Here is a 17814-nt window from a genome sequence, read left to right on the forward strand (position 1 = left end):
CCCCCCCCCCCACGAATACTTCGTAGATAGTCATGTATGCTCTGTATTTTGTCATTGGGATATACACACTATCTGGTCATTATTACTGATTCTAGGATTCACTGGTGGGCTTAGGTGAGCCATTTTGCTTTTTAGTAGAGTGGTACCAACATTCCATGCTACTAGTAGTTGTAAGTATCCACTTTCACCATCTTTATCAGTGTTCTGTTGATTTTCAGTTTTTCTTAATAGGAGAGAAATGTCATCATAGTTTACTCTTGAATTTCTTTGATAATAGTTTTTTACGTTTTTCCACGTGTTCACTTATTTTATCTATTGTGTATCGATTTCTTCTGACTCCTGTTTGACTTGTTGATGGCTTTTTAATGAATTTGGACAAAATTCTTACCTAATGTGTATTTTGAGCCTGTCTTCACTATAATAATTTGCCCTTTCTGTATTGTGCCTTCCTTTGGTTATGCTATGTTTTATATACTGAAGTCATTTTGACTGGTGATCTTTTTCCTTGTTGAGTGTGGACTTCTAGGAAAATGGAAAATTGGTAGCAATTGAATTTGGAATCTCATAGTTAGAAAGGACTGTAGGAATTAGCTGCTCTTCCTTATTTTACAAAAAAAAAGAAGAAGACGATGACGACCTAGAGAATTTATGGTTTATTTGTCTACACAATGAGTTGGCGCTAGAGTTGAGACTAGAGACTGTTTCCTCTCAGTTCTACCACCATTTCTAATAAACACTTCAGTTGAATTTGGAATGAGAATGAAGGAGGACTTTGTCTTTTGGTTAGTATCAGAGGTTCCTGATTTTCTTATTATGTATTTTGTGCTTTGGGAAGGTTTGCTTCTTAGTAGAATGGTATTGCAGCTGTTAAACTAGTAGGAAAAAAATACTATTTACTTTTCTTTCTTTTTTTTTTTCTTTCTTGGTTTTTTTGGTTTTTTTTTTTGGTTTTTGAGAGAGAGTTGGGAGGGGTAGAGGGAGAGAGAGAGTCTTAAGCAGGCTCCACACCCAGCATGGAACCTGATGTGGGGCTTGATCTCATGACCCTGAGATCATGACCTGAGCTGAAATCCAGAGTCGTATGCTTAACCGACTGAGCCACCTTGGTGCCCCCCAAAATACTATTTCTTACTCATTTTTATGTATGTAAACATTTAGAACCACTCTGAGTAATTTAAAGTATTGTTGCCTTCCCAGAGTAAAACATGATCCAATTTTGACTGTTTTGACAGGAAGCCTGCAGACCTGCAGAACTTGGCTCCTGGGACCCACCCACCATTTATAACTTTCAACAATGAAGTCAAAACGGATGTAAATAAGATTGAAGAATTTCTTGAAGAAGTCTTATGCCCTCCCAAGTGAGTATCACAGAAAACATGCGTGGAAATATTACCATCTCTTTAAAGTTTGGTCTTTTCTGGCCCTTAGAGCTCTTTCTCTGGATGGTACTGGAGTTAAATCCATACAGTGTTAAGTTGCAGCGACTGGGGCTTCTCTTCATTTATTATAATTAATGCTGCACAGATGTCAGAACTGGCTTCTGGCTAGGCCAATAAGCCTAGGGAAGAATGTGAGTAAGCTATAGAGTATACATTGAAAGTAGGTTTGGGACATGGGAGCTCGGTTAGGAAAGACTGGCTCTTTGAGGGGTATTGGTCCCGAACTGAGAGAGAAGTTCAGAGAAGAGAAGAGATGGGGAGAGACAGGTTAAGACTGAACCCAGGGAGAATGTCTTAAGCAGGAGCTGCAGTTTGCTGGGGGATTTCTTATCAGGCCATTTTAAAGGTAACTGTCTGAAGCCGTTACTCAAGGGGATTGACTTTTTAGACTGTGTCCCTGGGATTCAGTTTTTATTTATGTATGTCTCTGAAGTGTTCTAGGTTCCCAGGTCCTACACATTAGTCCACATGGTTAACGATTTTAAGGTACCCGCCTATTTCCTATGATGTGGAGTACAGGTGAGGGATAGAGGGACTGTAATGACAGTTACCTGAATGGCAGATGTGCAGTTTCGCATCATACTGTGCTCTTGGCGTAGGTTCAGGGCCTTACGGATTTCTTCAGGCTTTTCTTGTTCCATTATCCTGAAAACTGAAATGTCGTTTTTCTGGCCCAAGCCTTTCTCGCTAGTTGGTTTGACTTTTACTCTCCATATCCAGATAAATTTCCCAGGAATGGGATTATTGGGTCAGAGGGTTCTAAAATAATCAGTTACTCAGAATTCACTCATTCATTTATTCTGCAGTTCCTAGGCAACAAAGCCTTACGAATACGGTAGTGAATAAGACATAATTCCCGTCCTCAGGAAACACACCCCAGTATGGATGGAGAGGTCGTGTGGTGATGAGGGAAAGTGAGTGGAATCAGGAAAGGCTTTAAAAAAGAGAGAACACTTGGATTCAGCTTTAATTTACAAAAGGTGGCAGCTCACAGGAAGGAATGATGGGCATTCCAGGCTTTCTTCAACTGTAGGAACGACGATTGTAATTATTCCTTCTTTGCTATTCTTCTCAGAGGTAATAGACATGAGGATAGTGGTAGAGCTAATATCAAAATATTCTGGTTTCTTGGTAGCCTGTATAAGACCTATCATAGCTTCTTATTTTTTTATTATTATTATTTTTAATAATGTGTTTTGTTTTTTTAAAGATTTTATTTATTTATCTGACAGAGAGAAAGCGAGAGAGGGAACACAAGCAGGGGGAGTGGGAGAGGGAGAAGCAGGCTTCCTACCGAGCAGGGAGCCCGATGTGCGGCTCAATCCCAGGACCCTGGGATCATGACCTGAGCTGAAGATAGATGCTTAATGACTGAGCCACCCAGGCGCCCCATATCATAACTTTTTTTTTTTTTTTTAAAGATTTTATTTATTTATTTGACAGAGATAGAGACAGCCAGCGAGAGAGGGAACACAAGCAGGGGGAGTGGGAGAGGAAGAAGCAGGCTCATAGCAGAGGAGCCCGATGTGGGGCTCGATCCCATAACGCCGGGATCACGCCCTGAGCCGAAGGCAGACGCTTAACCGCTGTGCCACCCAGGCGCCCCTCTAAGTAAAGTTTTAAAATTCCACTTTGTTTACAGTAGGGAGTATTTTTGATGTTTCTGATGCCTCCGCTGTTACTAACGTTCAGGTGCCAGTGATGGGCCATGCGCGGTGCAGCGTGGGTTATTTCGTGGATTATCTCACTCCTCTCCAAGACTTTGTGGGGAAACTGCAGACGAGGAGTCTCAGTGACTTGTCCTAGTTTTATAGTTACTGGTGGCAGAGCTGGCATACTTCAAAGCCAGGCCTGTAGGACTTCAAAAACCCGTGTTCTATTCTCCTCCTTCTGTTTTTCAGTTTTTTATTTTGTTGAGTTTGACTTTTACAAAAGAGGTGAAATGTAAGTCTTCGATTGGGATTGTGCTTTAGCGAGTGTAAGATTGCAGGCTGGCTCAAGCTTGGAGGAAGGGCAGGAGAGAAATCGAAGATAGTTTCCTGTGATGAGCAGCTGGGACTGAAGGTGGTTGGCAAACTAAATTTAATGAATCCTTTTTAAGAAACAGGTGAGGGGCGCCTGGGTGGCACAGCGGTTAAGCGTCTGCCTTCGGCTCAGGACGTGATCCCGGCGTTGTGGGATCGAGCCCCACATCAGGCTCCTCCGCTATGAGCCTGCTTCTTCCTCTCCCACTCCCCCTGCTTGTGTTCCCTCTCTCACTGGCTGTCTCTATCTCTGTCGAATAAATAAATAAAATCTTAAAAAAAAAAAAAGAAAGAAACAGGTGAGGTTTAACTTCTGATGATTTTTTAATTTCTTTTTTTTTCTTTTTCTTTTTTTTGAGAGAGAGCGTGCCTGTGTGCGCGTGCAAGTGGTGGGGGGAGGGGCAGAGGGAGAGAATCTCAAGCAAACTCCCCGAGCCTGACTCAGGTCTCCATCTATCTCAACCTGAGATCAAGACCTGAGTCGAAATCAAGAGTCAGGTGCTTAACCGACTGAGCTGCCCAGGCGCCCCCGATGAGTTTTTACTTCTGTGCATTGGAACAGTGCCTGTAGATTGGGAGTGCCTTCCCCTTCCTGGGCTCTGCAGCCCCTGATGTGACATGCCGAGGGACAGCAGAGTCTCAGTCATGCAGAATTGTTTCTGGAGAAGGAGCAGGAGGAAGTTCTTTCCAGGACCACCGCGGGCATTCCTTTCCCTTTCCTGTGCTCTAGGGCGTTCAGGGACCATCTGGGCTCTTGGCCTTTCCCCTCGAGGACAAGCAGGACTTCGGGTCCTTCACTACTGCTCATCCTCCTCAGACCCTGTTGGGAGCCGCCTTGTTTCCAGAGCGGAGGAAGAGAAAAGGCAGAGGAGTTGCACAAGCTGGCAGACCAGACTCTAGCATCTCTAATAATATGTTTTTGGCATTTGATGATACTGAGAACAGAGTGTTTTTGTGCGAGCGCTTCTGATTCAGTCATGACAAAGATAAATACGGGCAACTGCTTGTTCCAGAGTTGTTCAGAATCTGGGGACTAGTGAAGAGCTTAGAGCAAGGAACTTGGTGCTGGTTTGTGTGACCAGTATACATAGAAAGAAGAAACTTTATCTTCCTTCTCCTCTGGGGAAAGTATTTATAATATATATATAATATATATATATAATATATATAATATATATATATATAATATATATTTAGTTCCCCTTGCTTGAATGGAGGGAGTACTTTGCCCAAAAAAGCTTTGAAACTTGGATCTTTAAGCAGACCTGTGTGCGTGGCTGACTTAATGGCGGAAGGGTAGAAGGGTAGGGGAGGCTGACAGTTTTGGAGAAGAGCCCTATAAAGTGTTAGTAAGCCCCCCCCTTTTTAAGTGAGAAATACAATGAAAGTGGAATTTACAAGGGTAACTTAATGGGTTGTGTAATCAGACTTTATTCTTACATTCACACGAGAAAGAAAATGTCTGAGGTCTTTCCTAAAAGGGTGGAAATAGTCTGAGCTAGTCTTAGCGTTAGTAGTCTGTGGTGTAATACAGAATGCAGGACGGGTCTGAAAGTCTGCACGCCCCGGTTGCTTGTGCCCATGATGTCGACACATAGCCTTTTACTGATTACTGGCCTGCCTTTTGTCAAATGTTGAAATGAGGCTCTCAGTCATTAAAGAGTTTTGCTTTATCAAGCTATTTGGGAAAGTGAATATGGTGAATTACTAAAATCCAGTGTTTGGGTGAATGTAAAATAAGCTGGCAGCTGATTGGAGCACCTCTTGGTTTAGAATTTGATTTGTCTTTCAGAGAGAACTTGATCTGTAGTTAAACAAGAACAAAAAGAACACTTGATCTGGGGACAGGAAACCTGTGTTGTAGTTTGGCAGTACTTTTCACCAGTCTGGGATTTGGGGGGCTCAAGTATATAACCTTTCTGGAATAGAATTTCCTTTTAGGCAAAACGAGAGTTTGAGGTGAATGGTCTCTTGTAGTTCTAGTATCGTATGCATTAAATTAACAGTACAAATTTAATGATTTGTCTTGGAGAAGAATAAGGCCTGTTTAACCTGCTTTAGAGAACAGTGGTTTGTTTTTTTGTTTTTGTTTTATTTTTTAAGAATTGTAATAGCATGTTTTCATACGGATAAGGATATGCCAATTGCAAATCCTTCTTTAGTCTTACCTGTTCATTTAAATAGGTCTCTAGTAAATACGCTTCTATGTGCTCCTCAGTACAACCTCTGCACTTAGTATAATGCCTGACACAGAGTAGATCCTTAATAATTAGAAAAAAGGAACATATATGAATAATGAATGTATAAATGGTCTGCAGTTTAAGCCTACCTTCAGGTCTTCCTTCATTAGAAAAAGTAGGTACAGCTAAGTATTGGTTGGGGAAAAGAAGAATAATTTTGGAAACTTGGCTAGAGGAAGACATAGATGTATTGAAGAGGCACTTATGTTCCTTGTGCTATTTTTTGTTTGAAATGAGTCAATGAAGTTACTGTATTAAGAGCAGTAAAAACATTTAAACTGGAGGTTGGGTGTTTATTTTTTTATAGTCAAGGGGAATTCAGGGATGTTGAACCTGGAATTAACTCTTTTAGCCCAGGCAGGGGGGGAAAAAAAAAAAAGAGGTTAAAGTTTTGTATAGTTAAGAGGAAAAAATATGTAATATAGTATACATAATATATAACCTCATGAAATTCATTTACCATAATTGTTCACTGAAAAATTCATTCGGTAAATATTTTTGTTTACAAGCGAAATCTTTAAGCTTAAAAATTGAGAGATATTAAAAGGGAAGATAAATTGAGCATGTATGTATTCAGTAGTTATTTTATCATCTCCTATGTCCAGTTTTTTAGCTCTGTCTCTCTTTGAATTCAGAATTGCACATGTAAAAAAATACAAATAAAAAAGCTAACCAGACACTATAGCTTGCAACTGAACTGAATTTCTTCCTAAAAATACCTCACCTTCAATTTTAATTTTAAAAAAGTGGCAAGACAGCCTCCTAAAATATATGAAGAAATCTAAATTACTAGTTTAACGTAAGGTTTTTTCCCCCAAAGTCTTAACTGCACCAAGCCCAGTTCCCAGTGAAATTTTACAGGGCCTTTAAGCCCATGAGTCTTCCTAAAATGGTGCTAATGGTCGGAATTTCTGGGGAGCCGGCTCCCAGTGGGTGTAGCTCTCTGCTGAGGGGAAGAGGGAGGAGCTGAGCCTTCTCACATGTATTTTCCAATTTGAGGAAGAAATAGACACTGAGTATGCGTGTTTGGAATTTAAATACATAAAATACACACTTGTGTGGTTGGAAGAAAAATGTGGGTCATGAATGTCCGTTTTCGAAGCGGATAAAGTTTGTAAGAGCGCTTGTTAGCAAAATTCCCCACATCTTACTGTTCTGTTGCTCAGTGCCACCCTGACAATATCTAGTCCCTGGGAGGTCCTGGAAAATCCCAAGTGTGGGAGTGAAGTGAGTGATCTGCTTCCTGCTGTTTTTGTCCTTAAACTACTGCGGATGACGAGCTGCCCACTTTTCCCTGCTGTCCGGGTGCTTCCATGCGTGGCATATACCAAGAACCTGGTTGGCATTCCTGTTTCCAGAAAGCTCTATAGTTGAAATGTGGCTAGTGCAATGGCGGAAGTGAGTTTTTAACTTTACAGAACCCCGATTCGTTGACATTCCTATTCAGGTAGCCAGCCACGCTTCACTAATGGCTACTGTATTGGGAAATTCAGATGTAGACTATTTCCATCATTGCAGAAAGTTCTTTTGGACAGTGCTGCTCCAGACTTCTCTTTCTAAGGTGCCCATTGGCTTGGCTATGCCTCTGAACAAGTAGACTGTTTCCCCAGCATCCTAATTTATAAGATGGAGGTGGAGCGCGGATGCCCTTTGGTTGCCAAGAATATTAATATGTGAACAAAAACACTGCAGAGCTTTGTTTCCTAAGGAAAAAACACATCTTAAAAATATCATAGAAAACAGATGATGGCATTTCTTAGAGTAGTAACTGTTAAAAGATGTCTAGTAACTCCAACAATGGTTTGTTGATGGAGAGAACCTAACGCTAATGTGTCTTTGGAGGATCTGTTATCCATTCTTACTTTTCCCCCTTAGGTACTTGAAGCTTTCACCAAAACACCCAGAATCAAATACTGCTGGAATGGACATCTTTGCCAAATTCTCTGCATATATCAAGAATTCAAGGCCAGAGGCTAATGAAGGTAAAAACAAAAAACAAAAACAAAAAACCCAAATGATTGGCTTACTGTTGCACTTAAACAAACCAAAAAACCCAACAACAACAACAACAACCCAAATAAATCCAAAAATCCTGTTATGACAGACAATTTAAATAAATATTTTGGAGTCCAGACCTTCCCATTAAGTATTAAAAACTGGCTTTCACAGTTGATTAGAGATTTGATGATAAACCCAGGGTGAGTCCTTAAATTGCTGTTTTCCTGTTTCTAGCTGGTGGGTCAGTGCCTAGCATATGGTAGATGTACGATACAGTGTTTATTGAATGAATTGTTTTCATGAAGGGGGCGCTATACAAAGAATTAATGGTGCGTCAGAAACAGTGAATTGTGTGGTTGTGGTGGTTTGGAATAGATTGCTATAACTTCATTCAAATTATTACTAAATCTTTTGTTTATTATGTGTTCTGGCAGCCTAAAATCAGCCTGGGTGGATTTTTGTGATAATTATCCTTAAAGAGCAATTTGGGGAGTTACCCTAAGAGAGCATTTATACTCCCCAGTCTTCCTAATTTCTTCGCATCCTTAAATGGAATTTCAGTTTCAAGTTCTGTTTTCATGTGAGAATTGTTTAGGGTAGTGCAGATACAAATTCCTTCTTTTATTTATTAAAGGACACTATCTTATTATTTCATTTACCAAACTTACGCATGGTGAAGGGAAGACTCTTTGAAAGAGGTCCGTTTAATGAACCTTGTCTTAACTCCGTCATTCAGTCATTTTTCTTCTCTTTGAGATGTTAAGTATTGTTCTCTCTGAGTAAAACTCTCTAGAGAGAACATTAGTGTTTAATTAAAAGTAATTACGGTAACAAAAACGCCGGCTCCTAAAGACACTTTAATCCATCATGGTTTTGGACGGTTTGGTGGCTTGGGTGCGGTTCTTTTGGGTAGACGTTATGGCTGCAGATGAACAAGAAAACCAAAGGGAAAAAATGATCAGTGCTGGTTAAGCACGAATAAACATCTTTTAAAAAATGGAAACACTTGCTGATTTCCTTCTGTGATTTCAGTGGGCAGAGTTCCAAGCTATTCAGGCTAGTATTTTTTCATTATTAAAATTTAAAATTGCGGCATTTTATAATCTCGTGTTGAATTTCAAGGGTTTCTAGGATAATATTCACTGCATGTGATGTTTTTCTGCAGCAGAGGGAGAGAGGGAAGAGCCGGAGCGTCCTGGCCTGGCTCACAGCTCCTCAGTGTTTTCCAGTAGCTGCCTAGGTTTGGGAACAACTTTCCTAAGTAACTGGCTTTTTCTCTGACTGATGTTTCAGTCTAAGCAATTTATACACTAAACAAACAGTTACAATGGAACCCCTCCTGTCCGCAGACAGTATCTTTTCTGTTGTACCCTTCCTTCCTGCAGGTGACTTCTTTTCTTTTCACAAAATCATCCTTTTATATCCAGATGCTCTTGCCCATAGTTCCTGAACCCTCTGAGTTAAATTCATAATGTTTTTATTTCTCTCTGTAGTTTTTGGAACCTGGAGGGTGGTTGAATTTGACACTTGGGGAGGAAAGGGGAATAAAATGTGTTTGCTTAAAAAAAAACCAACAACAGAAAAAAACCACCAAACCACAAAGAACAAAACCAAACAATTGCTTTGGGGATGGGATAGAGGGGAGAGAACAGGGGAGAAAGTGACTCATTTAAGTATAACTTTGTATTCTATTTTTTCCTATCAGTTTGTAACTGTCTTAAGTAGCCACCTACGCTTACTGTCCTTGGAATGTTGTAACCAATAAGAACAAACAACATAATGGATCATACAGTGTATAACTGAGAAGGCTTTAGAGTAAATTACCTATTGGTAAATAAGAATTCCAGTTGCCAAGCAACTTTCCCTGTAGGGCCTGTCACTGCCAGGAGATTTTAGAAAACAATATTCCAGATCATTTTGGAGCTTACTGAGTAGATGGGATTTGTTGAAGTTGTCTTGTCTGTTTAGTGCAATAAAATGCCTTAAATCTGCCTTGGAAATTAGTGTTCCAGCTCCTTCTTCCCTCAAACTGTAAACCACTTACATAGAGACGGATTTGTCATTTAACATGGTAAATCAGAGTAGGCAAGGTTTTGATTAGTCTTACAGCCTATTACATATTTTACAAAATTCAGTATGTTTGGACAAGTTTAAGACCTCTTAAGACGTAATTCTAAGTAAGGGATTAGATGCCTAGATGCCGTAGTATTGGGCCAGTGAAAGAGAAGGGTCAGTGCTTAAATTGGGTACAAAATAAACAAATAGGGTTTAAAGAATAAAATAAAGGGAAATACGTATAGAGAGAGAGAGAGGGAAGGAGAAAGAAAAGAAAGAAGGAATGAATTCTTTTGGTAACATGTCCAAGCTGATTGGGAATAAGTTTGTGTAATATTTTGAAGCCTTCAAAGAAACTAATAGGTAATTCCTTTTTTGGGAATGGGTTAGATATGACTTGTCCCAGATCTTTTCTTCTCACTTCTATGATTTCATTAATTTATATAAATTATTAAGCTCTCAAATGTAACTAAAAGATAATTTATTAGTGTGTTGGTATTTATAATATTCTTAAGAGCTCAATGAATTTAGCAGTGATGAAATCTGCCATTATATGTTCTACGGCATATTTCATAATGTCCAAATTCCTATTTTTAGTGGAGGCAAGGAATCTATAGGTTCTAATTAGTTCTTTTCAGAATTCGCTCCCTCCCTTTTTTTCTCTCTCTCTGTGGAAGTGTTTGGAATCAGAGGGTGGTGGTTCGTCATTGTAGCTATGGAACCGAATTGTATATTTAATCATCTTTAAATACGCCTTTTTGTTTTTTTAAGATTGTATTTATTTATTTGAGAGAGAGCAAGAGAGAGTGCATGAGCAGGGGGAGGGGCAGAAGGAGAAGCAGGCTCCTCACTGAGCAGGAAGCCGGATGTGGGACTTGATCTCAGGACCCTGGGATCATGACCTGAGCTAAAGGCAGATGCTTAACTGACTGAGCCACCCAGGCGCCCAGTCATCTTTAAATACTCCTGACCTCTCCCTGTTCTCTCTTGGCCTTTAAAAATTTGTTTGCATAAGATGACCCTTTATTGAAATTAGCAGTAGCTTTAAAATATAGTTTTATCCTTGTAAGGCTCATAATTTTGGTTTTCTTCATTGTGAATTGTATTCTTTTTCTACAGCAAATATGGTCATGTTAAATTTAATGCTTCCTGTCTTGCATTTACTCAAATTATACAAGTAATTGAGTAATGTATGCTTATTGGAAAAGTTAAAATAGTTTAGAAATAAATTTAATAAAATGTCAGTGCCCCTTCTTAACCTCATTTGAGCTCTTCCCCAACAGTTAGCATCCATCCTTTTTTTCTATGTAATTTTGCAAACATTGTATATGAGTGTGTATGTGTATATTTACATTCTGCAATTGTTTTTTCCACATATTATGTGGTAGAAGTCCTTCCATATCAAAATATAGATCTACCTCATTTTTTAGGAATACCGCTTAATGTTCCATAATACGGATTTTTATTTAACTGTTTGATAGTCCAGTGGATTGTCTCGAGTTTTTTTACTGTGACAGACAGTGCTGCCAGTGAATGTCCTTGTGCTAGATTCCAAATAGGTCAAAAGATTTTGCCCCTCAAAAGTCTACACCAGTTTATATTCCCAGTAACATGAAAGTATTCATTTCCCCACACTTCTGACCCTGGCATGAGTGTATGAGAGAGAGAGAGACAGGGAGAGAGAGAGTGTGTGTGTGTGCTTTAAAATTTTGCTATAGTTTCATAGGCCAAAAAAAAGTGTTCTAATTTTCAGAACTAATTTAAAAATAATCAGATGGTGTCTATTACAATTCGATACTAAGTTTTTGGAGAGCTTTTCAAATACCTTCTTAGAGACACCAGCATGACCACAGCAGGGCTGTTAGAGAATGATAGTGCTAAGACAAGGAGCGCCTTTCTCGTAGCTTGCTACTGCCGTCTAGTGGTTAGTCTGGACATTTTCTTTATCTTAACCAGATTCCTTCGTGGTTTGTCTTCAGAACTTCGTTATGTTTATTGAGTGACGCTCTTTAGTCTTGGCACCTCTGTCTTTCTTTGTTTTGTTGGCCTTCCTTGTGCTGTTACATAAAAATTGAATGAAACGAACCCACCATTCTTTGTTTGCGTTAACATACCTTTTATTCTGAGATTCTTAGTGAAAAATCATTGACATTCTAGCGCGGCACAGCAGCTCAGCTTCATCGCAGGTGCTTTACTAGGTCCAAAATTGTAGAAAGAATGGTAATTTTAATGTTTACCGCGTTCTTAACTTTAGCCTGTGCGTTGCATCTGGGATTAGAAACATTGTATGTTTCAAACCTTGTAAATTTAGAATGCTTTATTTTTTCTGTTGGATGTATTTGAAAACTCATTCAGGGAAAGGATGAATTTAGAGCAGGGTGAAGATCATAAACTTGCCCAGACTTGCCGTACCTCTCAAGTGCCCTCTGAGACTTGGTTTCAGTGTTTGAATTCAGACAGTATTATCTTCCATAGAAGCCATGACTCTGTTCATTGTAATCGGATCAAAGAATAAGTCCTTATATCGGTCTTATATCTGTGTATTTACTCTGTATTCACTAATTTTGATAGGAAGCATATTGAATCTTTAAGTTGGTTCTTTTACAGTCCTGAGATTCTCCTGTCCCTTTGTTCTTATCATCCCCACTCCCTTTTAAGGACAGCCATGAAAAGTTTTCCATCCTGTCCCGGACTCCTTACTAACCTCGCTGTTTCTCACATTTCCTTCTCTTGTCGGTTTATAAATTTAACATTTCATGACTATGTCCATCATCAATAACTTCTGTGTCATCAATGAAAGGTTATATTTATTGCTTTTGTATTTTTGATCTTTTATTTTAAATGGCTTGCTTCCTTGTCACTTCCACAGTTGCAGAACTCAATTCTTCAACTTTAGTTTACTGGGCTCCTGTGTCCTCCTGTTTAACTCTTTTCTGTAAGAAATAAACTAGCTTGATCCTGGCTATGGCTAGAGTGAGCTTTTATCAATAAAATAGGTAGTTCTTTGATCCTGATCTTGTCGTTCGTCACTTGACATACATACATTCCAATTTGTTTGATATTTCCCTAAGTAAAAAATTTTACGAATTCTTCTTTACATTTTAAAATGGCTCTTATGTTCTATAGCAAAATGCGGTCCTACCTCCTTTTCAGGTTCCCACAAAGATACGACAGATACAAGTGTCTCCACTCATCTGGCTGTAAATAATGTCTGTCCTACATGTTCACCTGATTTCCTTTTGAACCTTCTCCAGACATTAAAGAAACTCCAAATTTTTATATTATTAGCCTTTCTCAGTCTGTGGCAGATGCTGATCAGATGTTTAATTTGTACTTCGATAGAATGCCATGAATTTCAGGGGATGTACGGAGGAAGCCCAGGACATGGACTTTACCTTCAAAGAATATAGAGTGCAGTTGGGGAAGCAAGAATAATACATTGATTTAATAACAAGAATTAGAAGGAAGAGGTTGGTAGACTATTAATTTAATATAAACCAGCCCAGAGTTTAAAGATTTAACAGCTCTAAAAATCTAACAGTGCTAATATTAAAAGACTGAACATAACTAATACTTTTTTTTTTAAGAGAGAGTGTGAGCTTGGGGGGCTGGGGAGGGGCAGAGGGGGAGAGAGAATCTCCACACCCAGCATGGAGCCCAACAAGGGGCTCCCTCTCTCGACCCTGAGATCATGACCCGAGCTGAAATCAGGAGTTGGACATTTAACCAACTGAGCCACTCAGGCACCCCCTTTAATATGTATTTTAAAATGATACATATTTTAAAAACATATTAAAAACTACAAGGTATTCAGTTATCAGATACTGACTTTAACTTTATTATAGATATTCAGAGGTAAAAGAACAACATGGAAATTTCAGCTAAGAACTGGACAGTATAAAAAACCAAATGGAAGTTCTAGAATTTAAAAATACAGTATCTGAAATTATGAATTCAGTATCTGAATCGAACAGATTAGACAGTGATAAAGAATTAGTGAACTGGAAGACAGGTCAGAAGGAAATAGCTAATGGAAGCACAGAGACAAAAGGACAAAAAAAAAAAAAACACCTACAAAAAAACAGAGGAAAGAGTGTAAGACTTGGGGAGCACGATGAAAAGAGTTTGATGCATTGTAACTGGAGTCCCAGAAGGAGAAGGAAAATGGAGCCAAAGGTATAGTTAGAGGTAATTGCCAAGAATTTTCCAAAACTGATGAAAGGTAACAGGCCATGGAGTCAAACATTACACAACCCCTGCAGGACAAATATAAAGAGAACCACACCTGTGTGTACCATAGGCACCTGCCGAGAACCGGACAGGATCTTTACAGGTGGCAGAGAGAAAGCTCTTCAAGATAAAAGCAGTGAGAGTGAGCAATTGACTCTCAACAGAAGCAGTAGAATCCAGAAGACAATCTTAAGAGCTCTTCAGAGAGCTGAGAGTACATTAAAATTCTCTAAAGTAGTGAAACACTCTCCCAGAGTGGAAGCGAGCACATCCAAATAATTTTTTGTTTTTGCCTCAAGATAGGACATTTGTATTTATTGCCCCGGATTCATGTACTCGCTAAACTGGTCAGCTTTTTCTTTTTCTTTTCTTTTTTTTTTTTTTTAAAGATTTTATTTATTTATTCGACAGAGATAGAGACAGCCAGTGAGAGAGGGAACACAAGCAGGGGGAGTGGGAGAGGAAGAAGCAGGCTCATAGCAGAGGAGCCTGATGTGGGGCTCGATCCCATAACGCCGGGATCACGCCCTGAGCCGAAGGCAGACGCTTAACCGCTGTACCACCCAGGCACCCCATGGTCAGCTTTTTCTAACTGCCTTTTCCGTGAGCCTCTAAAATTCACCATTCAGTTTACAATTCCAAGTGGTCAGAGCACATCCACGTTCTCTAAGATGTCAGTCATGATGCTCAGAATAAGGCAGATTCTCCTTCATTTCTGTGTCTTTGAAGTAGGATATTATCTACTCTGTGTCCCATGGCTGCTCTGAGAATTAATTCTATTACATATTCACCAAGTGTTTCAGCCGAAAAAATTCTTTAAGAATGTAATAATTAAGACATTCATTTTTTATTTATGAATTTTAATAAGTGATGGTGAAATAAAGACATTTTTAACAAACAAAAACTGAGTACTTATCTCCGTAGACTCCCACTAAAAGAAATACCTAGTTTTTCAGGCAGAAGGAAAATGATTTCAGATGAACACCAAGAGACGCAAGACGGAAGGAGAGCAAAAAGTAGTAAAATATAAAGTATAAGTGAATACTGTCTGTATAAAACAGTCATGCCTTGTGGAATTTAAAATCTGGGTCGAATTAATATACATGACAATAGTAGCCTTTGGGACAGCGGGGAGGTAGTGGTCTCAGTTTCTGAGGCTCTTGCATTATCTTGGAAGTGGCGAAAGTTCTAAGTAAATGCTAATAAGTCAGGGGAACAAAGACTAGTAAAAGAATGTGTAACACACTAATAGAGGGAGAGATGAATAAATTTTCAAAACTTAATCCAAAAGAAGCAAGAAAGGAGAACACAGACAAACACAGAACAAGTAGAAATCAGAATGTCTAATGACAGATTTAAACCAAATTCTGTAGTAATTACATTCGGCGTAGATGACTTAAGTTCTCCAAAGCCAAGACCTCACTTGCCAGCTGGCTCAAAAATACGTTGCTTATGTACAAGAATGAATACACACGTATTTGTGAAACACACACCTGTATTCAGAAAAGGTGAAAGTAAAGGAGTGCAAATACTAACCAAAAGAAGTCAGCAAAGCCACACCGATACTGGACAAAGGAGACTTGAAGGAAAGAAGCACTAACTGGAGATGATGAAGCCTGTTTCAAACTGACTTAAAAGGTTAATCTACCTGAAAGATAGAATGATTCTAAATTTGCATTACTAAATACCTAGGCTGGAAATTATAACCCAGATTCACAGAGCTAAAAGAGAAATAAACTAATCCACAGCCTTGGTGGGAGATTTTAACCCACTCCCTTAGCAATAACTGTTAAACTCAGCCCAAAACTAACAGAGTCTAGCAGAACTGTACAACACAATGGACTTGTGTAGTCTCGCTGATATTTACATAGAACACTGTCCCCAATGACTGCAGATTAATACATTTGGTTTTCTTTTTTTTTTATTTTTTTAAAGATTTTATTTATTTATTTGACAGAGATAGAGACAGCCAGCGAGAGAGGGAACACAAGCAGGGGGAGTGGGAGAGGAAGAAGCAGGCTCACAGTGGAGGAGCCTGATGTGGGGCTCGATCCCAGAAAGATGGGATCACGCCCTGAGCCGAAGGCAGACGCTTAACCGCTGTGCCACCCAGGCGCCCCGGATTAATACATTTGGTTTTCAAGTGCTCGTAGAACACTTCATCAAAACTGACTGTAAAGCTGAGCCATAAAGCAAATCTGAAAAATTTTCCAAAAAATGGAAATTGAAATCATACAAAAAATTTTTTTTCTGACCACAAAGAAAAGAAGCTAGAGATCAGTGACAAAATCACAGCTAGAAAATTTCTACGTCCTTGAAAAACTTAGCAGTGTGTTTCTAGTAACCCGTGGGCTAAAGAAAAATGAAATTATGAAAGACAGCAGGTCTAAATTTATGTGATATGGCTAACACTGTGCTTAGAGGGAAACTTATACCTCTAAGCGCTTATATTAGAAAGACTGGAAATCTGACAGTCTTCACCTTGAGGGTTGAGGTAGGAAAAGATCAGCAAATTAAACTCAAGCAGAAGAAAGGAAATTCTAAAGAGCAGATTTCCTTGAAATAGGAAACAAACATGACAGAGGGTCAGTGAGGCTAAAAGTTCTTTGAAAAGTCTAATAAATAAAAATTGAGAAATCCTTGACAAGAAGTACCCAGAAAAGTGAGAAAGGCAGCAATAACCAATATTAGGAATAAAAAGACGATTACTACAGATCTTACATTGAAGTGATTTTTAGAGGATATTATGCAAATTTTTATGCTTATAAATTTGAAAACACTGTCGGTTAAATTTACAGAAAGTATAGTGTAACAAAATTACTCTAGGAGGGCATAAAATGTGAATAGTCTTATATATATAATTAAGAACCATTTCATAAAAGAATTCCAGATCCAGATAGCTCCATCGATGCACTCTGCTAAGCATTTGGGGAAGAAGTAACATTGGTGTTGCACATAGTCTTGCAGGGAACGGAAGAGAGGAAGATACTTCCCAGCTTGCTTTTTGAGGTCAACCCTGACACTCAGACCACACAAGACCATCAGAAGAAAAACAGTTTCAGGACAGTCTCTCCCGGACGTAGATGCAAAAATCTAAAATAAAATATACCCAATCCAGCAATGTGAGAAAAGATAATACACAGAACCAAGTGGGGTTTAACTTAGGAACAGAAGATTGTTTAAACAGTAAAATATTTGTATAAATTAATAGCATAAAGGAGAAAAATATCATTTCAGTAGAAGCAGAAGTACTTGATAAAATTTGATACTTATGGTAAAATGATATATATATATATATTTTTGTCTTAAACTAGATATGGCAGGGAACTGCCTTGATTTGGCAGGGAGAATCTACAAAAAAAGCGATAGCAAATATCCTATGTAATAGGGAACTAGTGAAAGGTTTCCTTTGAGCCTGGGAGCTAGGAAGCAGTGCTGTCACCACCTCAGCATTGTAGTGGAGGTCTTGGCCAGTACGATAGGCAAGAGAAAGAAATAAAAGGTATGAGAATTGTAAAGGAAGGAACCAGTTTGTCATTCTTAAGCAATATAATTGTGTATGTAGAAAATCCAAAGTAATCTACAGATAAACTGTAAGAATAAAAAAATGAATTAGCAAGGTTACTAGATATGAGGCCATTATAAGAATTAGTTGTATTTTTGCATGCTAGCAACAAACAATAGAAAACATGCAAAAATATTTACACCATCAAAATGTCAGATATTTTTTTAAAAAGTCAAATATTTAGGAATAAATCCAATAAAAGATGGTAAAAGCTTCTACATAGGAAACATAAGACACTGGAAGAAATGTTTTAAGATTTAAAT

The 17814-nt window shown here is 38.7% G+C and overlaps 1 protein-coding gene across 1 annotated transcript in view; it reads left to right on the forward strand.

Annotated features, from left to right (window-relative positions):
* The window catches only part of CLIC4 (chloride intracellular channel 4), a 70876-nt gene that overhangs the window by 45297 nt on the left and 7765 nt on the right, over positions 1-17814 (forward strand). The window contains exons 3-4 of the mRNA XM_040619001.1: positions 1233-1358; positions 7579-7685. Coding sequence (XP_040474935.1) covers positions 1233-1358; positions 7579-7685 — 233 coding nt within the window. The remainder of the gene's footprint in view (positions 1-1232; positions 1359-7578; positions 7686-17814) is intronic.

This window comes from Ursus maritimus, unplaced genomic scaffold (assembly GCF_017311325.1).
Source record: "Ursus maritimus isolate PB19 unplaced genomic scaffold, ASM1731132v1 scaffold_32, whole genome shotgun sequence".
Lineage (NCBI taxonomy): Eukaryota > Metazoa > Chordata > Mammalia > Carnivora > Ursidae > Ursus > Ursus maritimus.